Source organism: Halichoerus grypus, chromosome 9 (genome assembly GCF_964656455.1).
Source record: "Halichoerus grypus chromosome 9, mHalGry1.hap1.1, whole genome shotgun sequence".
NCBI lineage: Eukaryota > Metazoa > Chordata > Mammalia > Carnivora > Phocidae > Halichoerus > Halichoerus grypus.
Genome location: NC_135720.1, coordinates 54,664,702 through 54,688,761, shown reverse-complemented (window position 1 = coordinate 54,688,761; position 24,060 = coordinate 54,664,702). Strand labels below are relative to the sequence as shown.

Genomic DNA, 24,060 nt, shown 5'->3' with positions numbered 1-24,060 from the left:
CTGATTATGCTTTATAGGGAATGCTTCTGAGGAGTGTGTACTTCATTAAAATAAACAGATTACAAAGGAAAACAGAATGTGACAAAACGGAGCTGTTTTTAGAGGGGCAGTGGTGCCTGCAACGTGTCTGGACACCTCCTTATTTTTCGCTTGTCTGCCCTAATCCCGTCGGCTCGCTCAAGCACAGCTTTGGCCATGCCGTGTTTGTTTCCGCAGAGAAAATCCTCACCTTTATGCCACGTCTCTCCGTACTCGCCACCTCCTCGGATGTTGGCCACCGCAAGGACACCGCCCATGTGTCTCACAAAGATGAGCCTGGACACACTGAGAAGCAGTTCAAATAATTAACCTTCCATGGACCACCTGGTACAGACCAAGCTGTCTCTCCAGCCAAAAAAATGTATCCCCGAAGACACTCCACAGGTAACATTACTGAAATAGGAGCCCAGGAGTTTTATACTATTTGATTACAAAGTGCAAAATATAAAAGTTCTGATTAATGTTTAACTGCGAAGTTCATACATTTTCATGTGCATTCAGTAGATCTCATTTTTCTATACTGGTCAATATTTTACTACAGGAAGTGGGAATACACAATTCAGGATGCAAACAGAGAAAGAACCCGAAGCTCTCATTTCATGCTGAATCCATCTTTTAAACAATTACGTTGGCAAACTGAGTATCTCCAGCCACGTGACACAGCCCTGGTGTGAATGGCTCTGGGCTTGCAGGAATCCCCAGTGGTGGTCCCTGCTCCACTGTTTCTAGCATCTCTTTCCTCATTGTTCAAGTTGGAATAGAGAAAGTGGTTTCTGAAATTGGGATTTTAAAGAGGTGTTCCAGTTTTATAGACATTTAGATGCTGAACTAGGTAACATAAGGTGTGAGAGGGGTTGAGGAGACCAAGGACACAGTCCAGAAAGGAAGCATGGAGGGCTCAGGGCTGGAGAAAGTTTTCTAGAAATAAGTAGAAGAAACTATAGCACAAAGCCCTTAAGTAAGTCCTTTGGGAAATCTGGATTTTGTTTTCTCTTCTTCTTTCTACTCTGACCCTGACGGTGCTAAATGACATCCATTATTTCTAATACCTAAAATTAATTCTGCCTTGAGAAGTGTTTATGAAAATTTTATCATTCTCCCTTTTAGTAGCTGGGTAAACGCAGGCTTCTGTAACCTGGGGCTCTCGATGGCCTGAGTGCTAATTTCTTGGGTCTTGAGGACTCAGAGAAAAGGGGAGTTGGGGGAGGTGATCATACCACACAACTGTATTGGCCCAACAGATTTTCAATCACTTGGTCTTCTCATCAACATTGTTCATGCACCCCTGGTGGTCTCTACGGAAGCTCCCAGCATATCTGATGGGTTCTGAGATAAAAATGGTGCAGGGACCCTTCCTTACTCATCCCTCAAGTCCCAGTGGAGCAGGATTAATAACTACTTGTACAAATGAACAAAGACAAGCAGTTTTAGCTATAGATCTGCTCGAGAATCAGGGTTGTCTCCATGCAAGACCCACTGCAGGGACTAAGGAAAGTGGGGCTCAGGATGCAAGTCTCTTAACTTACTCACTGAATGAAACACATGCTCATGGGCCCTACACTCAGGCATCACCATGACTTGAAACTGAAGCTTGAATTTCATCACTTTGAGTGATAAAGAAGGGTGAACAATGACACATTTTATTTTTTTGTTTTAAGGATTAGGTCAGTCTAATGAACCAACAGGTACTGGTCTGCATTCTTAGACTAATCATCACAAAGCATAAATATGGCATATGGTTTAACCACACAGACACGGGCATACGAATGAGAGAGCACATCTGACTGCCCGGGAAACTGGCAAGAGGTGGGCAGCCCATCTGTGGCTCAGGCCCTGCCCTGAATAATGGCTGGTGCGGAGGAAACACTGCAGAATGCAGAGTGGCACTGTCATCATATGGTGAATGAAGAACCACCCCTGCTCCACTCTTTTAACTGGTTTCCCTTCAATGTATTCATATGATGATTTTACAAATTCATCAGCTCCTCACTAACAAAAGGATAAAATCCAACTCTTTTACCAGATGTCTAAGGCAGTTCACAATTTGGCTGTAAGCTACTGCGAGGCAGGGACCATGTTTCGTACCTCATCAAATCCTAAACACTGAACCATCAAAGGCTCAAAACAAAGCAACAGTTTTCTTGTCTTCATATTTGGGGCAGCCAGTTGATCTACCCTGAATTTATGTCCTGGGAGTCACAAGTCCATAAATTTCTTCCTGAATAGGATCAGATTTCATATGAGGCTCTATTTAGAAGTTGGCTCATGGCTGGTCTTGCTGGTAGGAGACTCCTTGTTTTTACTAAAAATGCTCAACACAAATTCCATTTTATACTGTGAATGGGATATTAAATCCAAGTTTGCAAATAACAGAAGATATTTATTTAAATAACAGCAAATGTGGCAATGCAGACTTTTCCCTCCCTGAACCATACTTACTGGGAAATAATCACATAACAGTTTAAAATGGATGAAGTAATAAATAGCAGATACAGAAAGTATACTTGTGGCTGAATATTAAGATGGTCCATTTTAAGACTCTGTGCTGCTGAAAAATATAATCAGTAGCTAAGAAATCATTCCCCCTGAAGAGAATACTGAGGGCAGTGGCGGGACAGCAAATGACAAACTGTGTGGGGACGACTACCTTCCGTCCAAACCTCAGCTGACACTTCCCGTCTGTAGCCTGGCAGCTCCAGCCTCAGCGTCTAGCTCTCAAACAGCCTATTCACTGAAGACACAAGATTAGCTTGTGCTCCTGAAATTCCTGACCAAAAGGGCATGTACTTAACACACAATCCTGCCCCTCCACAAAAAACAAGCAAGAAATATACAGTTACATACATTTGAAACAATGAGTTAGTGGACTCGTCTCTGGTTTCTTCCCACCGTAGGGGGAGGATCGCATCCACGCTGAAGTTCCCGAGCGTTCCATGCTTACCTGTAGTTGGGCGTGATGGATATGTTGAAGCCGCCATAGCCGTATAAGAAAGCAGGATGAGAGCCATCCAATTTTATGCCCTTTTTATGCACAATGAACATTGGAATCTTTGTGCCATCCTTGCTGGGGTAGAAAATCTAGAACAAAAGCAAGCAGAATAGATTTAGTATTACTTAGTTAACGCTTGCTTGCTTTTAAATGGGAGAAACGTGCAGGTAGTCAATTGTCTCTTCAAGATGTAGAGCAGCACAATGGAGAGCCAGTCCCCCTGATGTATCTGATGTGAAGCATCTTTCAGTTTTAAGGAGACTTTGTGGAGTAGAGAAGTGTCAGAAAGTAGGGAGACCTGAATTTGAATTCTTATTCCACAATTAGCTAATTAGGTTACCTTGGGTGACCCATTTATCATCCTTTGGCCTCAGTTCTTCATCCCCAAATGGGGCCATTGTGCCCACCACACGCAACACAGAAGAGAACAGGCCGTCAGTTCTTTGCTCCTTGTCACCCTCCCAGGACCAGAAAAGTCAGATCGGCCATCCTACCAAACAATTCAATCTAGGGAGACTCTTTTCTAGGAAACAAATTTCATATTCAACTTCCTCTCTATTCATTAAGATACTCAACTCTTCATTTTTCTGTGTTCAGCTATTATTAAGTAAATGTTAACAACTACAAAATATGTATTAGGTGAGAGAATAGAAGAACAACAACAAGGAAAGCCTATTATTCCTATTAAAGACATTTTCTCCAGCATTTTTTTTTTTTTAAGTAGGCTCCGCACCCAGCACGGAGCCCAACGTGGGGCCTGAACTCACGACCCTGAGGTCAAGACCTGAGCTGAGACCAACAGTCAGATGCCCAACTGACTGAGCCACCCAGGCACCCCGTTCTTCAGCATTTTTTAATTAAGGCTCATCACACTCTGGGCAACCTTGGGCAAGTTCGATCAACATTTCTATATCCATTACTTCTTGGATAAAAGGGGTAAGAGAAAAAGAATAAGAAAGAGAACACTGAATGCTAATCAAGTGATGAGCCCACCAAAAGCAGATAATGGTTTCGTCCAGACGGAAAATCTGTAAATAGTTTTCTCTTTGGGCAAACATGGTGTCTTTACCCCAAATGATACCTGGAAAGTGTTCCCGCTCAGAAATGTCTTGCTGACCTCCCATGTTACACTCAAGGACATAAGTCTTTGCACTTAGTGTGGTTTGGAGCCATATTCTATCCAAGGCTTCTGACGGTAGCAGTTCTCCTGCAGAGAGTTGCCACAAAGTCCCTGGCAATCAACGGGGGGTGGGGAGGCGGGGGTGCAGATGTAGCGAAAAGCACTACAAGATGAAATAAATGCCTGCAAGGTTGGTAGTTATCGGAAACCTGCCAAAAAATAATAGCAAAAAAAGCACTGGTTTCTGATTTTGGAGAGATCCTGAGAGAGATGTAAATTTGAGAGTTCAGGAATCATGGAGAACCCTCCTCAGGATTCAGAACTACCAGAGGGACACACACTTTTACTGGAAGTGGTCAGGGGCTGCCAGTCAGCAGCATCTACCGGAGTGTAACTGTGTGGGTGTACGAGTAAATGCAGAGTGAGAGGAGCAAGTTCCAAGTCACTGGCTCGGGCTAAGGAGTTCAAATACAGGGCCTTCAACTCAGACGTGGGGAGAATCTGGAGCACTCCAACCACAGAAGGAGCAGGGGAACAAATGGTCTCACACAATTCTACCTTAAACGAATCCTCTGTTCAAAAATCGCATTCCCTCCAGCTTACACCTGTCCTCAAACCCCTGGCCCGGCACCTCAGCTCTCTCCGGTCCAGCTCACCCGCCCACAACACCCTCCTCTGCTCCCTGCTCTCCGCCCAGCCAGCGGGGCTGAGGCACCTCTAGTCTCCACTCAGCTGGCTCTCCTTCTGTCCCCAAAGGGCTCCAGCTTGGTGCCCTGTGACAATGTGGCTCCTCTGGTCCCACTTTTCTGGCTGCCACCTAGAGATCTCCAGCGCCTGTGGGTCAGTGTGCGAGTCCCCCTCCCCCAGCTGGCTCCAGGACAGAGGAATCCTTTTAGAATACCAGCAGAAGCCCCAAGTCCCCTTCACGCCCGTAGATGCAAAAATATATGCAAGCTGAAGTTGGTGTGGTTCAGATGTTAAAATAACACCACTCTGAATGCTGTCCAAAAGCAAAAGGGCACTGTGAAGAGGATTACAATAAAATCCACTTCAAGAAAACTCCTTACAAGAAGGCTATTTCAGACTTGAAATGAATATACACACCATGTGAACACCCGTGTACGCAGAGTTCGTCACATCTCTGTACACACACACACACACACACACACACACACACACACACAGGAGTGCTCTAGGCCGTTTCTATTTATGGCAGGGCAACTGATAATAAACCTTAACCCGACTCTTCAATAAAAGGGCAAATTGAATCCTGAGTCTTTTCGTAACCATGGAAGGAATCCATGTGAACATTTTAGAAATAGTCATTACAACAGCCCAGCCATTTTCCATCACGCACTGTCTCCTTCTTTGACTTCACTGAAACTGCTTTCCTCTTGAAGCCACTTCCTTCAAAGCTTTTCTTTAAGAGGCTTTGGGGTGTCCTTCCCACTGCTCTGGATTTGTTTGGTTAGGAAGAAAAGCTAGCAAACTCCTTATTTCCATTTGCTTCCCAAACCTGGCCAAACCAAACAGCTCCCCTTCAGAATCTCACTAGTGGTTCTTGAAACTCACTGGCTGGGCCTAAGCATCTGTGTCGAACACGTTACAAATACACTTTCCCAGACTCCATTCCCAGAAGTTCCAATTCAACAGGGTGGAGTGCTCAAAGCTGCGATGTAGCAAGTCTCCTACCTACTCTGGTGCAGGTGGACCGGGGCTCCAAAACTAGTCACACAGTCTGCTTTTATCACTCCCTGTATCCTTGTCAGTTGTATCGACTAAAACCAGGTGTCTTCCCACAATCCTTAATAATTCAATATGGGACTCTCTTGTTCTCCCCCTGGTTCTCATGCGATTTTCTTCAGTGACTTTAACAATGGAATCGATGACCTGTTCAGCATCCTGTCCTTACAGACGCCTGAATGCCTCATTGTCCAATCTGAGCTTCCACACCACCCTATCCACTTGTTCATTCGAATGTTTGCTGGGTGTCCATCACGTGCCAGGTGCTGGAGAATCCCTTCCCGCACGGGACGTAGGGTGTACGGAGACAAGCCAGCAGGCACTACGAACACCCGTGACCTTGGCTCTGTCCTTGCCCTCAGATCCTGAAACTCTCTGCAAGGAACGCTGACGTTCCCCCTGTGATTCCAACTTGTTCTTCCCCCTTCCTTCCCTTCCTCACTCCTGAGTGCAACGTCTTATCACAACATTCAATCCCTCGTATTCTCTCTGGCTCTGTCAGCCTCACTTGGGCTCAAGGCCCTTAGCCAGCTCTCTCGGTGTCACTAATGCCTGAAATCCTCTCATTCTAACCTAAGTCACTGGATTCCTTCTCCTCCTCCAGGTTGCGGCCACTCAGAAAATGCCAGCTCACTTCACTGCAAATTAGTAATACCTGAACTCACAGGCTCTGAACTTATGCTTTCTGTAGGTTTTCTCCTTTCCCTAAATGAGTTCCTTATGTTTCTCCTTCTTTTCCTTCCTATGTCTTTCCTAAATGTCTTCCTTATACTTTTTGTACTGAAATCAATTCCAGAGTAGCTGTTTCCAACACCTGCCATCTTCTTCCATTCCCAATACCACCCATTTGCATCCCCTACTCTTTGTCTTGTCTGCTGTCATTGAGGCCATCTGCTTGGAGTTCGTAAAAAACCTTCTGCCAACTTCACTCACCCTCTACAACCCCAGAGAAAGACTCAGCCTTGATTCTAGTCCTTGCCAATCCCACCACCATCACACTCCCCACTACCACAACGTATTCTTTTGCATTTTCTCCCTTTCCTTGGCATGCAAACACATTCAGAGTTCTCCTATCCTATATAACAAAACAAGACACCAAAACCTTTTGCATTGCCCTGCGTGCCCCTCAAGCTAAATTTCCATCTCCCTCTTCCTTCCTGATCACACATCTTCCACGGTAACCTACACCCACAGCTCATGCCTTCCGACCTCATTCACCACTGCTGGTAAAGTGGTGTCTTTACCACCACTTTTTTTTTTTTTTTTAAGATTTATTTATAATTTGAGACAGAGAGAAAGAGCGAGCGAGCGAGGAGGAGGAAAGGCAGAGGGGGAGAGGGAGAGAAAACTGACTCCCTGCTGAGCACAGAGCTCTACGCGGGCTCCATCCCATGACCCCGAGATCATGACCTGAGCTGGAACCAAGAGTCAGATGCTCAACTGCCCGAGCCACCCAGGTGCCCCAGCTTTACCACCACTCTTAAAGGGCATCAATGAATGTTTTCTGTCTTTCTCCTTACCCCTCCAACTTCATCTCTGTCCCAGTGGTGTGTGTGCTTCCCAAGTTTTTCATAAGTTTATAGAGACACATCTATTCTTACATATTCACACACACACAGGTTACTGTCATGTGGTGATGCATAGAGTCAGGCTAATATTGGCCTACAACATAGACTCTCCTCACGCAGCAAGATATCATGGGGTTCCTTTCATGTTAAAATCCCCAAATTTACCTCTTTAAAAAAAAAGCGCACACAAAAAAAAGAAAAACCAAACCAAAAAAACAAAACAAAACAAAAAACAAACCTAGCATTTCATTGTATGAATGTACACAAATGAATTTAATCATTTGCTTACTGATGGATATTCAGACTGTTCTTTTTCTCTTAACAATGATGGAATAAATCCCTTTTAGATAAATCTCATATATTCATGCTATAATTTCATAGGATATATATTCTTAAGACATGAGCTTGCCAGATCAAACTGCATATAAAAATTCAATGCATTCTGACAAATAGTTCTTTCAAATGGTGTATCAACTTAAGTCCCTAGGGACACTGATTACCTAAGATTACCTAACATCTTACCAGCAGTGGATGTTACAAAAATGGATTTTAATTTTTGCTAGTCTAACAGGCAAACTTTACCATCTCATTATTGCTTTAAGATTATTTTTAAATTCACGAACATTTTCATCTATTTATTCATCATTTTATGTCTCTTTGTCAGAAAACAAAACGTACCTGTTTTTATTGCATTACTTTTCTGATTAGTTTATAGGAACTCTTCTTACATCAAGGATATTAGCTTTTTTTCTGCCAAGTTTTGTTTGTATCTCCTCCCCATCTATAACCTATCTTTTAACTTTCTTTGTGGAATCTTGAATATACACACCACATAGACAGATAGGGGTTTCTCACCCCAAGTTATAAAAATTTTTGAATTTTTACATTTATATTTGTAGTCCAAATGGGAGTTTGTTTTTGCATATGGTCTTTCCCCCAAAGACCAACTATCACGTACCACTCACTGAAGGACTGTTCTTTCCCCCACTGTTCAGAAATGCCACTTCTGAATTGGTTTCTTCCCAGGCCTCATCTGTTCTGATTTCTATCTGGCAACTGCTTCTTTGGCTTCCTGGGTGGAGTAGTAGTTCTTTGGTTCTTTATTTCTCTAATTCTTTTTCAACCTTCCTAATGAATCCATTACTAGCTCTTCTTCCTCCCACCACATGCTACTGTGTTGCAAATTTTATGCTCTGTCTTCCCTTTTTTTCCTGCAAATTCCTCCTCTGCCATTCTCAGAGAGCGCTAATAAACTACTCTGTGCTAAGGACCTTCAAGTCCGCATGTGATCTCCCAGGGTGGGTGGCCCCTCTACCTCTCCATGTCACCATGCCCTGGATATACCTGGGGACATGCTCCTCCTCGGAGCTCTCTTAGTTTGGCTAACAACAGTGGTCCCTCGTTTCTTTCTCTTCTCAGCCACCTGCCTGCCAACTCCTATCTTATACCAAGGACCCCACACCCAGGCACCCATGCAGTCCTTCCAGTTCCCACAGCCAGGCCTCTCCTCTCCCATTTGCTCTGGCAAACCCGCTCAGGATTCCCTACTGCACGAGCCTCAAAACCAGCCGGTCTCCCTGATGCCTCACGTTTGCTAAAGTGGTGCTGTGGTAGGAAGAGTAGCACCGTAAACTATTAGTCACATACAGAAATTAGAATGTAATTTATATATATATATATGTATGTATGTATGTATACATATAATACAAAAGCCATTAATGCTTTATGAGTAGACAACTGCCAAGCTTAAACCCATGTGTTATTTTTCCATTATTCAACAGGGTATTGCCACCACAATACCTAGGTTCAAGTTAAAAAGCAAAACAACTTACTTTTCTTCCCCCCTCATACTTGTAACCAAATGAGAGTTGGCAATACACATCCATTGTTTTTGAGCGTCCACTGTGGGCACAGCCCTTTAATGGAATGCCAGAGCTTTTATGGGATCCTTAATGGACAGGAAAACAAAGAGCTCACATGGGATCTAACAGGCGGCCACTTGAGCAATAGAGAAAGTCTCTGTGTCATCCAGGGCTAATGGCTCGTCATGTGAAGCTGACGGGCCCTGCCTTCCCCTTCCTCCTGTCAGCAACAGGGTCTGTCCTCTGGCACACACCTTCACCTAACAGAGTGCAAGGCCCGCCAAAGAACCTGTGGCCGGGAGTCTTCAGAAGCACCTGTGAGATCTCAGAAGAGCCTCTGCTTTAGCATGTTTCCACACGAAACCTTCGTCAAGGGCACCACAAGTAACAATAAACATCATGACAGCAATTCAAAGCCACCGTTCATTCTAGACAGTAGTGAGCCAGCCAAAGGTTGCTCAAACACTGCACGAAGAAAGCTTCCCTCCTTGATTTTATTTTTTTCCCCCTTAAAACTTATATTCTTCATTTTGGAGACTCTCATAGCAGTGTAACAATGTTACTCCACATCTCGAACCAAGAGCATTCAGCACAACAAGGCAATGAAGGTCTATACCCTCTGGGAAGCCCACGCTGTTTCTCCACAGAGGACAGCGATGGGTCTTCTCTGAGCAGTCCCAAGACTGTGCCACTTGGTACAGAAAAGCTGGTGTCGGTTCTTTCTCAGCCCTGGGGAGCTAATAAGGTCATCTCAAATTCTGGAGATTTACAATGTTTCAGACACAAGGAGAGATCGTCACTCTGGGACCTCATAAACTGGTCACGCTCTTATTATATAAAGGACACACCTGAGATCCATGAAGATAAGATACCTGCCAAGGTGACAATGCCAGTTAATGGAAAATTACCACCATGGTCTCCTAAGTCCCTGGTCCAGGGTTTTCTTCCTCCTCTTATCACGAAGTAATTCACTCTATGGTATTGCTTCCTTGTAAATATCTTTGTTGGGTGTACCTGTGTAGAATTCTGCAAATGTTAGCAGCTTTGGCACTGACTTAATAGATTTTTTTTCCCCTCAAGACAATAATCACCAGTCTCTAAGGAAACCAGGGGACAAATATTCTGCCAGAGATTCTGTGATTTATTTGCTTTTCTGTTTTTGTTGCCCTCTTGAAAAGGAGACTCATTCAAGCATGTCAAAAGCCATATTTCAGATACAGAGGTTATTATATTTACTTTTTTAAAGCAAAGTAAGTCTGCGTGGAAAGATGATCTTTCTCCAAGCAGTCATCAGTGTTACCATCTTCAAGACAGATTATTAAAATAATAAAAAGCCCAGTAATATCCTGTAATACCATGCTACTAAAAAAATTGTTTCAATAATATTTTTAAAAGGTGTAACAGACACAGTTAACAACCCCCACTTTCTAAGCAATCACTTAAATTTACAGCGGCTTCCAATTTTGCATATTTAAGGCCATAGTCTAATGAATGATTATTTCGCAGATAAGAGCTCACAGATCTTTGAGTTGAAGGCTTTAAATTAAAAAACTATTGAAGGTAAGAGACATATAAAGCATGTAGTAAAAAATGTCAGAAATGACCATCCCTTATTGCCAAGCATGACTTCCCAGAGGCATCACCACATATAAAGCAATGCTACTCTACAAGCGTGCTTTGGCACGAGATGACAGTCACTGAATACATGTCCAGCTCTCCTAACATGGGAATCTGGTTTCCAATAGAGGAGATAAAAACATCTTCCTTTAAAGGAAAAAAGCAGAGCAAGGAAACCTAAGAAATCAAGGAAATGTTACCGTTCTCCAAGAGAATGACATCAGTCATGAAGAGACCAGCCATCTCTACTGAAATGATTACTTTTCTTGAAATGAACACACTTAGTACTAAAATCAATTTTGCTAGGACATTCAGACATGGGCAACCACCGAAGCTTCTGAAAACAATCAGTCTTCAACCCCAGATGTGTTCTCGTTCGGGTTTGGTGCTACTGGAGGCAAAGGCCGGCACTCTCACTTTCCCCAGTAAAGGGACATGCTCATCCACGAAAGATGAAGATAAACTGCAAAGGGCAAGCCCTTCGGAGAGAAGAATGTCTGGTGATCGCAGCTCCTTCCTAATTTTAGGGCCTGACAGGTTTAGAGGAGAATGTTCATGAAAGGGTGTTGAGCTTCCCTTTTTATCAGAGTTGACAGAGGCCACTTGTGTGCCCTGTGCTTAAGTGTGGCAAACGCATGTGACGAGGAGCAGAGCCGCTCAGAAATCTGGTCAACGCGAATAGGGTCAGGACATCCCACTGCCCAAAGAACAAGGCAGAAAGCAACCGCTGAACCTCCATTACATTGTAAAGCAAGGACAGGGAGAACCTCGCAGGGTTTCAAGGGGGTGCTGCACATTTCTGTACCGTGTTTAGGTTAAAGATACCCGCCAGGCATTAGGAAGTCATAATCCTATCTAATTTCCAGGCGTTTAACTTTGGAGGAGTGGGGAGGAGTTTTAAGAGTCACCTTTGGGCAGAAAATATAAAGGGAAATTTCTATTCCAGATCCTTTTCGTTTGCTTTTCAGAGGGTGGCTAGACAGTTTTCTAACCGTGGAGGTTTAAAAACTCCTATGGGGCACCTCAATAACAGCAACGTTAGTATACTTAAAAATCTATTTTAATTTTTGGTCCGTTTCTTGAGTATCAACAACGGGCTAAGTGCTCTGCTGATAGTCTCTACCGAAACGCCTCAGCTCTCCAAGGCTGGGCCATCTGTTCTTTGGAATAATAAGCCTATTCCCGGTTCCAAAATGTGGAGCAAGAAGTGAAACAGAAACGGGAAGGTGCTGAACACAAGGGAAGACAGACAGTGGCCCACGTGGACCGTGGCACTTTGATGAGTTTGGCTGGAGTCTGGAGGCTTTCAGGGCTGTGATGAATAAATAGGACTCGATAGCAGACCAGTCGCCATCTTCAGTTCCACTGATCTGACCTCTTTGTGGTCGAGGCCCACATAGTCAGACATCCTCATAAAACGGAAGGACCTACTGCATGCACAGGTTCAGGGAAAGCAGCCTCTGTGTTTGTCTCAGGGTGCCCTCACAGAATACATCAGGTGTGGGCAACGAGGCTCACTACAGGGGCACTGAGGTGGCACGTCAAACGGACACGTGTTTGTTCTGCTCTTTATGAGAACAGCGTCATGAGTCCGTCGTCAGGGGGGTAGGAACCTGGCACTGCTCGCATTCAGTGAACGTTTGATGAATGACTAAACAACATAGAACTGCACATTAAACACTCTCCTTCTGATCCCCCCCCCCCCCCCCCCGCAAGACCTATGCCAGCTTGCTTCAGTTCCTGAGGCTCAGAGGCACTTCGGATGCCTCCTGCACACCGTCCCCTCCCCGCCCACCTACGTGAAGGCCCCCTGGCTTCTAACAGGATTCCTGCTTCCAATCTTTGGGCATTTGTTACCAGATTAATCTCCCTGAGATCAAGGGGAGAGAGAGAGAGAGAGAGAGAGAGAGAGAGAGAGAGAGAGAGAGGGAACCTTCCTTTTACTCGAGGTCACTCCCCTCCTGACAACGTGTAACGCCTCCCCATCCTCTACACAATGAGGTCCACGTTTTAGACCAGTCATTAAATCTCTCCACTTTCTACCTTCTACCTTTCTGAATCCTTCCCAACTGCAACTGTCCCCTCCACTGAAACTGTCGTTCCCATCTCTAGGTCTCCAGGTCAGCAGGCTTCACAGACTAAAGCACAACTGGAAAAAAAAAAAAATTCACTGGCTCTAAGGAATTCACTTATCTGATCCCCCTCGAGCTTCCAACCAATGCAGGCATCCCCAAAGCTGTCTCTCAGGCAGGTTCAACCTTTGCTTGGCTATTTCTAGTAGTAAGAAAGAAATTAACACCACAAACGGCAGCTCATTTCACTGGGAGCCTCTCTGTTAGAAAGTTCTTCCTTACCTGAAAACGTCAAAATAAATGAAAACACAGGGCACAAAAGTCAGCCGAGGCTCTGGAGACAGAACCTAGTGATAGTAAATTTCCATATAAACTATCAACTAAAGTTCTGTACATTAAAAAAAAAAAATACTAAAGTGCCCACCAGTACGTGTCTATGTTTTTCACAATAGGATTTTCCTCAGTCCTTAGGTCAAAATAGATGTTATTTTACTTGATTTGTTTAAAACACTTAAATAGTTCTTACCATGAACCAAGCACTATTCTAGAGGTTTATAAATATTCCCTCATTTAATCCACATATGAGGTTTATACCATGAAGGCCCCATTTTTTGGGGGGGTCACTCTGACCAAGAGAAGTAACTTGTCCAGGTCATATATCCTGGGAGTGATGGAGTCAGGATTTTTGGCTGGGCCGACAGACTCCAGACTCCTTGCTGCCAGTCACTAGGAACAAAGGATCAGCAAACCCCCGGCCCCCCTCCAGGCCCCCTCCTGAACCCCCTGTTCACGGCTATGGTGCCGTCACGTTTCTGTATACCTCTGTACCTAGCACGGTGCCTGGAAGACAGTGAGCACGTAGAAAACAAGTCTGGATCCCTGCACAAACACTCAAACTGGACACCACGCTGCAATCAAACAACAAAAAAGTATTTCGGGTGGCAGTGCTTTGAAAAAAAAAACTATAAAATAAAGCAGTCTAGAGTCTGGCATCAAAATGCTTATAAGCTGAAAAGGAATAAAATACAAATTAACTCGGGTTGAGGCACTCAAGAGACTGTATAAGGTCACAAATTTCCAACTTATTACTAATGAAAAATATTTAACATCTGATATTTTCTTTATGTGTAGCTGTTAATCTATTAATTTAGCAATGCCATGGCAGACGAGCTTTATGGCTCCGAAACGGTTTAGTTATGGTAATTTACTGCATGAGATTGCACCTGCGTCATAAAAACCCAGAAAGAATACTTGAAATCCATTTCAAATTCTCATTAACTCAAAACTATGGTGGACCACTTATTTTACTGCCTTAGAAAAGTAAAATTAACAAGCGAAATGTTGACATGACAAACTCCGGCCAGAATGTTCAGTAACAGAAGGGAAGCAACCATACAGCTTTAAGGATCTGGGGCTGGTAGCTCTGCATGCCTTAAAAGGCTGGACTAGGAAAGAGAGACAGATGTTAGTGAGAAGGGAGAGCAGTGTTTGTGCAATCAAGCACCTCCTGGTGGGGGGGAGGGGGGCTGGGACAGAACCACGTGCTGCCGACAGTGGCCCTGAATCGAGGGCAGCACCGACAGAAGCCCTCGAGCCAGGAAGCTGGCACAACTGTCCAATTGCCATTTTTTCATTTGTATATTCAAAGGGAAAGGGAGACACATCAAAACACTGTGAGGAGCAGATGCACACAAAAACCATTTCGCTACGGAGAAATGAATGACTGGAATACTGAAAAGGGGAATCTGGAAGTAAAATCCTCTGGCCTAAAGACGTTTCGGGGAGTTTCTCTTGCACACCTCCAATGCTGCTAGTACACTGATCTGCTTCTACCTAGAGTCTCTCGGACACGGCAAATGCAAATCACCAAAATAACCCCCTGGGAGAGTCAGAGGCAGGAAAAACCCATCTGAGATGGGATTTCAGGTTGCTTCAATGACAATCGTTAGGGAGCTCGTGAGCGCCACAGTGCGTTTCACTCCCCACCGCTGGGGAACCTGGAGCCAGAGGTGGACTCACACTGGTGAAGGCGGGCTGCAGAGAGGTGGTCAATGGGGAGACACGCAAGTAGAGGCTTCCAGGAGCATCACAGCCAGCCACTGGAGGCCACTCACCAGGGGTTGGAAGAGAGGAAGGGGAGCAAATGAACACAAATCACAAGGTTCAGAAGTCCTGCTGCAAAGCTACGAGCACAACTTCTTCGATTTATATTCTACGCCTGGCTGTGTGAAATGGTTTCCTATTTGTGCAGTAGAATGACAGTAGCAAAAATCTTCCCAGTGGAACCGTAATAACCTTTTTTTCTTTTTTGATGACTATGAAATGCCTCCCACCACCTTGTTCACCCCAGCGCTATCATGATAAGGGAGATCTTGCCTATTCTTTTTTAAATGCTTTAAATGTGGAAATAGTGTAATTTTAAGTATGCATACACACACACCTTTTTATTATCACTTGTAATCAAGGCATTAAGGGAGTGAAATATCAAAGTCTAAGGAAAATGAATGTTTCAGATGAATAATCGATTCATGTTCACGGAAGATCTGGAAAAGAACAGCGTGCTGTTCTGATGATAGATGGCATTCAGGACGGCGGATGGGGAACATTTGATGATATGAAGCATCAGGGGTGTGTGCAGAAAAGCTGGCCACAAAAATAGCACACTGCGGACAAAAACTTCCATCTAGTGAATTCCGGTGCTATCTGTGCTGCCTAGTAATTAACAGGCAAAGCCCAGGGCTGCAAGGAGACTCCTCACTCCCAGATGGCTGGGCTCAGGGGCTCCATTCACAGCTTCTTCAGTCTACTGCTTTCCTGGCCACCTCCCAAGTCCTTAACTGTTAGCGCTCCCTTTGGTCCTCCCCCCACCGTACACGCCCCTGGGGGTTTCAGTCTGTGCCCAGGTGCTCAATGACCACCACCACGGCCAGCCTTCATGACTCTCCCTGACTCCTGACCCTAATTCTCTGAGCGCCTGGCAAATGTCACGTAGGTATCCAGCACAGTCCCTTTCAAGGGCTCCCCACTGTCCAGGGGATAAAATCTCACCCTATTTGGGTGCATACCAGACTCTTACGGTTTGACCTGTCTGCATCTCCAGGCTCATCTTCTGCCAGTGGGGTGCAGCCCTGGTGCTAGGGATGCCTCTGCGCAAGCTCTCCTCCTTCCCGTGACCTTCCCCTGTCTGCCCGAAGCTCCTTTCCTGGAAGCCCTCCAGGGACAGTCTTAGACGTTCCTCCTCCTCTGGGCTCTCACAGGACCTGGGATCACCTTTTGTATCGTTTCTCCCACCGTCAAGTGCTACAAATGTTTGATCGCATCATTTCCCCTAGTAAATGCTATCCTCGATCCTTATAGTCCCAGCACTGCCGGTTACAAGGTAGCAGCTTGATAAGTGTTTGTGAAATAATTATTTTTATTTATTTATGCCATCTTCTCATTTAGAAATTCCATTTTATTTAAATTAGTATTATAACTATCACTGCCTTAGGCATCCCCCCGGCTTCTCTCTGTGAGGCACTGGGACTTTGGGGACCTTGCTTAGACAAACACAGCAAGGGAATACGTTATAAGAAACATGAACAATGAAGAAAAGAACTGTATGTACAAATCAATAAACTATTGAGGAGTGATGAAGGAAAGGGAAAGTGGCATGTGAAATATGAGAGGCTGCTTTAGAAAACCTGTGAGAAAAGCCAAAAGCCAAAGGGAGAGAATTAAGTTTCCAAAGTCTGAAAGCATTAATTAAAAAATCCAAATGGTCACACACTCTCATAAAACGTAGCAAGGAATCCTGGTCAACTAAATTTGCACGTTAGTAGAACTGTTTTTTTTTTTTTTTTTATTGCTCAGCTTGTCTATAAGTTTCCCAGACACCTGCAAGAAAACAACACAATAAATGTGTACCAGGAAGATATTAAAAAAAAAAAATTTAACTTTGATGCTCTAAAAGGAGGGGCAGGATTATTTCCTGCTTTGGTCACAGACTATGAAGACTATACTTTCAGGGATCATTTCTATAGTGTGGTCACAGACTATGACCCGAAATACACTTAAAGACTAGATCACACAAAAACTCCACAGAAGTACAGACGGTAACAAACATTCGTTTTCTGACACTATTTGCTGGTTTTGAATAGAAATTACCTTTGGAGGGGAGAGGGAGCTGGCTCCTTTCGGAATTTTACAGAAAGGGAATGATCCATTTGCATAGGTTTGACAGTGATAACTAGATAATTTCAGACTGGCTTCTCTTACTCATTTGTCAGATATTTATATGGATCTGCTCTGGGCTCTGGGGACAGAGCAGTGGGGAAAGCCACTTTCTGAAGGGAAGACAGAGGATCACATAAACAAATGAAGAGACAGAAGGGAAGCTGGGATGGGGAAGGGCTGCTAACTGGCCCGGGAGGGAGAGAAGGGAGCTCTGGTCAGCGCAGCGGAGGTGAGTGAAGGAGTGGAGGTGAGCGGTCCAGGCAGAGGAAGGCAGCAGGGAGGGAGGGAGAGCGAGGCGGCCAGCGTGAGTGCGGCACAGCGCCCGGCAGGAGGGGCCAGGGGCCAGCCTGGGGGAGGCCTGTGGCATTACTCGAGGCTGGTCAACCGGCAGACAACCGTAATCATAAGGGATAGGCAATTTATTAAGAAGCCACATTATCCTGTGAAACGAGAGCAAACAGTCTCTTCCTTTGGACCACACATCTCAGAACTGGCTGTCCGCCTGCGGATACTGACCCCAGCCAGGAAGTCGGCTAACGTGTCGCGAGTAACGCCAATCATTCCGCGCCACCGCCACCACCACGAAATCTCGGTATCGCGGGACTCAGGTCACCACGAGGGACGAGCTCTATCCTTCCACCGATGGGAGGGTACCGTGGTGGAGCAGAGCCCCAGTTTCTGCTGCCGGCCCCATAGCTCAGGCTGGCCTGGGGCCGTGGAGGAGAGAGCAGTCATGGCGGGGACGCAGCTGCACAGCCAGAGCTCAGATCGCACGGGTGGGCGCGCGCGGGAGGTGGCCTGCAGGGGTGAGGAGGCGCCAGAGCGAGTGCACGGGGAGACGGCGGAGTGCCTGCTAGGCTGTGCTGCCCGCCCAGGGGTCACTTGTGCGGCCTGCAGCGTCCTCCTGCCCTCCTCTGACCGACTGGTGGGGCCCGACGCAAGTTCCTGCGTCCAGACAGGTCCACCGAGGCGTGGTGGAGGCCTGAGAGCTCGGGCGACTTCCGAGAGGCCGGACGGCCGCAGACCTGTGACATGAGCCGCACGCGGTCACCAGCAACTCAGGCGGAGCAGTGCTGTATGTTCTTTATGAGGTAAAGTAGGAAAATACATGTTACTTAAAACACTGTTCAGGACACAAACTCTGCTACGATTTGAGTCCACCAGAAAAATGCCTGTGGAGAAAATAAAAGGTAATGACTTACTAAGCTCTTTAGAGCTGCTTGTATTTTTAAGGAAAATATTTGGAAAACAAAAGCTTAAAAAAAATGAAATGGATTTCTACTGATAGAATTTCAGGTGCTACATGTCAGAGATGGGGCCCGGGGCAGAAGCAACCCTGTGCTCCCCCAACAGCCCCCCTGCTTTCTCTGGGGAGGGAAATGTGGTGTCATCGGAGCGGGCGCTGTTCTCTCTCCTTCCAGCACGTGGAGGATGGCTGACCATCACCATCTGCCAACTCTAAAGCTGGTTTGTCCCCATCACATGGGGTTGGCCAATGACATGTGGCCAGGGGAGGGAGGGGACACTTCTGGACAGAAGGACTGAAGGCCACCATGGGATGGGATGTGCTTTCTAGAACTCTGTGCCACAGGGACAGGCAGTGCGTGGTCGGGGAGGCTCCTCAGGCAGGGCCTGGACAGAGCCCCAGAGGAGGTCCGACAGATAGTGTACAGGGAGAAAATGTCAACTTTTCTGACTTCAAACCTCTGAGACTGTGACGGTGCTTGTTAACTGCAATAGCCTAGCCCATCTGACTGATCTAGAAAAGAGCACTCAGAAGGAACTCATTCATAAGAAGCAGAAAATTTCTCACACTCACTATCTGAGAGTCTTCTGGCCCTTAAACTTACATAACAAAAAATGCACATATTTCAAAATTTCAAAACTACTTCTTCATTTTTAGTTAAAACTCAAAAATTGTTTGGAAAAAACAGTAGGTAAGAAGATAAAGAAAATGTGGTGTACACATACACACACACACATACACATAATGGACTATTACTCAGCCATCAAAAAGAATGAAATCTTGCCATTTGCAACAACGTGGATGAAGCTAGAGGGTATTATGCTAACTGAAATAGTCCGAGAAAGACAAACACCATATGATTTCACTCATGTGGAATTTAAGAACAAACAGATGAACAAAGGAGAAGAGATGGAAAAATAAGATGATAACAGAGAGGGAGGCAAACCATAAGAGACTCTTAACTATAGAGAACTGAGGGTTGATGGAAGGAGGTGGGTGGGGGATGGGCTAGATGGGTGATGGGCATTAAGGAGGGCACTTGTGATGATGAGCACTGGGTGTTACATGTAAATGATGAATCACTATATTTTACTCCTGAAACCAATACTACACTACATAAAAACTAACTAGAATTTAAATAAAAACATGAAACAAAACAAAACAAAAGAAGATAGAGAATTCAGGCCCTTAGAGGTCTCACAGAAGGAAAATAAGGAGCTGGCTTCCTTCCTGACACAATGGAGGGAATGTCCCTCCTATGAAAGCCATGCCTTCCACCAGGGCTTGGGACCCTCTCACCTTCTCAAGGAACTTGGTTCCTGGGGTGGTTCCTTCCTACTGGCCAACCCATCAACACACCACAATAATCTGGTTTCTCCCCCCTTCATAAGACAGGCCGTTGACCTTCTACACCCCTCTCACCTCATGCAATTCAAGTTCTCAAGACTGTCTGCACACATGGTTCCCCACTTCCCTCTCCTCTAACTCCCTCCTCCCTGACCTTGAACACACTGCCACAAAAGCTATGGAAGCCTCCATCTGTAAAATGTTCTATGAAGTTAAAATTTGATTTTTTGGATTGATTGGTTTTCTTAGCACAGCTGTATTTTACAGCAAGAAAATGAAAAATCTGAAAAGTAATCTGAAGGACGAGGAAGAAAGGGAGGGTAGGAAGACAAACCACAGTTGTTAAAAGACAGAGATACTCAGCCTACCAAGGATTATTTTTTCTTAAGAAATTTTTAAAAGTTTTAAAATATAAGCTTTTCAGATTATAGCATTAACACAAGACTGTGCTAACTAGACTAATAATGCAATACAACAATGTATGAAAAGCAAAGCTAATCCCCCAATCCCTCAATCACACCCCCCCCCATAAGAAACCACACGTCTTCTCCCCTCTCCCTCAATATCCCCTGTTCAGCCACCAGTCTGACCCCCCTGCTCCTGAAAGTGCTCTTGTCAAGATCACCAAGGAATACACCCCGTCAAATCCGAGAACTTTTCTTCTTTGCTTATTGACCAACCTCACTGAGTGCTGTCCGCCGCTGCCTCCTTCTAACACCCTCCCCTTGACCTCCTGCTCCCCCCTGGTCTGCAGTTTGCTGGCTTTTCTCGTACCTCCCTGGCTACTGCTTCTGGGGCTCCCCTGCTGGCCCTTCCTCCAGCAGCTAAGCCCTGGCTGTGGGGCTCCTCGGGGTGCAGTCCTGACCCTCCCTCACTCTACTCCATGTAATTCTGTCCTTGCCCCAGATTTAAACAACACACTTACACTGAAGATGCCCATGCTTATAACTCCAACTCAGATCTCTCCTTTGAGCATGAGACTCAAATACCCAACTCCATATGTGACATTGTCACCTGGCTGACCATGTAACATGCACAAACTTGACACGTCCAAAATATTCGTCCTCCCAAACATGTCCTCCCCGACCCACTGCCAACAACTTGATACGTGGTACCAGTTGCTCAGATTCCAAATCTCAGAGTCATCCTTGATGTATCCCTTCCCCTCTTCCCATCACGTGCAATCCCTGAGTGCATCCTGTTGATTCTACCTTCCAGGTATTTTCCAAACCCACTCTTCCTCACGTCCACAGTCTCTCCCGTAGTCTAGGCCACCTTACGTCTTCCCTGGTCTAATGCTACAGATGTCTTCTAGCAGTCTCTACAGCCGCATCTTCCCCTTCCATCTATTCTCCACAAAATGGCAGATGGTTTTCTTAAACCAGAACATGTCCCATTCCAGTATAAAACCCTGTAAGGACTCCCACTGCACTTGGGATCCCTAACAAACCCCAACACACCCATGAGGTCCTGCCTTCCCTCTCTCTTACCAGTCCTCTCTCGGGTCTTCTCTGAGGCCAAGCACCTTGTTCTCAGGGTCTTTGCTCTAACACATTTCTACTTGGTTAGTTCCCTTGCATATTGCCTTTATGTTTCCACTGACACAATGCAAGGGCACTCTGGTTGCCCACTCAATTCACACTGTCATTCCTGGCCCTACTTATTTCACTCACGGCCCTTCTCCCATCTTGCAATCTTCATGCTTATTTTCTGTTCACTTGTGTTTTTGGGGGGTTTTTGTTGTTGTTGTTGTTTTTCTTTCTGCTTGGACTCCTCATAAGGGCAAAGACCACAGCTCTCTGGGTCACTGTTTAACACAATGCACAGTACAGAGTAAATTCTTAATAAACACACAGACTGGATGAATGAAAGTGGTTCTCTTCCCCATCCCACCTCCCCGCAACAAGGCTGACCAATTTCTGATGGCAGGTGAGGAAGTCACCTGTCGGCAGCTGTACATGGACTAGAGGAGGAGTGGGAGCCTAGGCAGGGAGCAGAGGTGGTGCCGGCAATGCCCCGCCACGCTCCTTGGTCCCTCCTGTCTCTGCAGATTCTGAGCAATGGTTCAAAGTCGGCACTTCAACAGTCAAATCTGCAGATTCTCTAGCAAAGCACCAGCCACAGTTTAGAGTATTTATACTCTTCTCTAATCTTTTCCAAATATTTAAATTAGCTCTATGCACATTAAACTTTGAAGCTGAACTAGCTATATCCTATGCAAAACATGGAAGGCTTCAGGGTCCTGATGAAGGCAGCACATACAGTGATTTTACTTGCAGCCTAAATGGTTTTCTGTTTGAGAGTCAATTTAAGTCATTTAAAGATATGTTTACATGCATATTAATAATGGTATCTACTCATATACATACACATGTAGACGAACGCAGCTGGAGGCAAGGGAGGACACAAGGTCGGTCAGCTATGACTTAACTCAGCAGAACCAACTAGCAGACGATTTTAAATGTGTAAGAATTTATATGGGCTGCATTTATCAATACAGCTTGAGTACATGATGTACATTTCCTTCTTTTGAGACATTAACCAAGGTGAGCGATGAAGCTTTCTCCAGGGTCTTAATAAAGCCACAGCATTTTCTATCAGTTCCTACGTGAAGACCTAGAACCACCTACCTCCAGGTACTCAACTGGTGAACTGGGACAACTGGGAAGAAGCCGGCCGAGCTCCTCAGGGCCGATAGCACCAGCTATGCCACCGTGTGATTAGGGACAACTCATCTAACTTCCCTACACTACAGCCTCTTCCCCTCGAGAATGGAAATCATGAGAGTCCTGACTGTGTGACGAAAGGAGGAGAGGCACTGAGAACGACGGGCACGCAGCCTGGCGCAGGGTGTGCCCACATCCATGCTCTACTTCCAAGTAACAGCACGCTATCCCCTTTCCCTGTCTTTTGCTTTCGCCGGAGTTTCCTAGGCCAGGAACAAGAAGAGAAGCTTCTATAGAAGCTGGGACTTGGTTGAGTACTCAAAATGTACAGAATTTCAGAAAATGCGGTAAAGAAAACGAACAGTACGACGATGGAGCATGGAGGAAGGAGAGCCAGGCAGAGGTAAGTCTGCCCATGGTGGGCAAGGACTTGGTTGGGAGTTGAGCCTTGACGATGCCGTGTATTTGGGGTGGGGACTTGGGGCAGTGAGGCAGCACTTTTGCGGGGTTGGATGAAAGAGGGCCTCAAGAGTTGGGGAAAGGAGCTCCCACTTGACTCAGACAATGACCAGGAACCTGTGTGTGTCCCTGTTTAGTACCCTCACAATGCCTTCTAACTGGCGGTATTTTGCCATCATGTTTATCACTATTACAACATTTCTAATCTGCCACTTACACTTATAGAGTCAGCACTGGGAATGAATAGAGAATGATCAAGTCTACTTCTCTAAGCCCAGGTCAAGGTACACTTGACCCCAGTCAAAAGGTTATACTTATGGACATGGAACATGTTTCCTTCCTTCTTCACAGACCAACGAAGTTAGGCCGTAATGGTTTTTCCTCCAGGGAGATAATGGAATGTCTGCAGCGCCAGGTCTATTTTTACTCCATCTCTCATCCATCGGCCATCAGCGTAATGCAGGCAAAGGAGAGGGGAGGGAAGAACTATGTAGCAGGTGGGGAGCCCACACTAAGCTCCTATGTTCTCTTCTCCCCATCTGCCCGAGAAGACAGAGCAGAGCAGGAAGCCAAAGAACACTTGTCTAGGTGGCAGCCTACATTAAGACGTACCCCTGGGGTTTAGGGGTGATACTATCACAGAAAAGCAGGAGAATTACTTCAACTCTCTCCTATTGAGCCTTCTCCATACAGAGAAAATCTAAGCAATTTCCAGATTCCAGTTTCTAGATCGCCACCTAATCCTATTAACTTTTAATCTAACTTCACCCATTAAGAAGGCAGAAATGATGGACAGACACTGGAATGGGTGTACTTGTCTAAGAAAAAGCAACTGAGAAGGTCGCCTGCTTTGGGCATAAAAGTGTCTTTCCGGGTTCACTGCACAAGAAGCCAAGGTCTTGGGCTAGCACTTCCAAAATAAACCTAAGGATATTCTTCTGAATTTGAGTTTGAAGCAACCTGATACCCGAACTGGTATTAGTGCCAACCCCTGAGAAAAGATCTTGGGGGAAGTCCAGCAGAGATAAGATGACAAAAGCAAAACCATAAACACTTCAAGTTTTAGTTCACTTTTAAGTGGAGTTTCAAGCTGCCGTGTAGGGACCAACATTTAAGA

General features: G+C 45.4%; 1 protein-coding gene across 1 annotated transcript in view; it reads right to left on the bottom strand.

Annotated features, from left to right (window-relative positions):
• The window catches only part of PREP (prolyl endopeptidase), a 115,968-nt gene that overhangs the window by 10,032 nt on the left and 81,876 nt on the right, over nt 1-24,060 (bottom strand). The window contains exons 11-12 of the mRNA XM_036095859.2: nt 2,981-3,117; nt 230-324 (exon numbers count right to left, since the gene is read on the bottom strand). Of these exons, the coding sequence (XP_035951752.2) occupies nt 230-324; nt 2,981-3,117 (232 nt within the window). The remainder of the gene's footprint in view (nt 1-229; nt 325-2,980; nt 3,118-24,060) is intronic.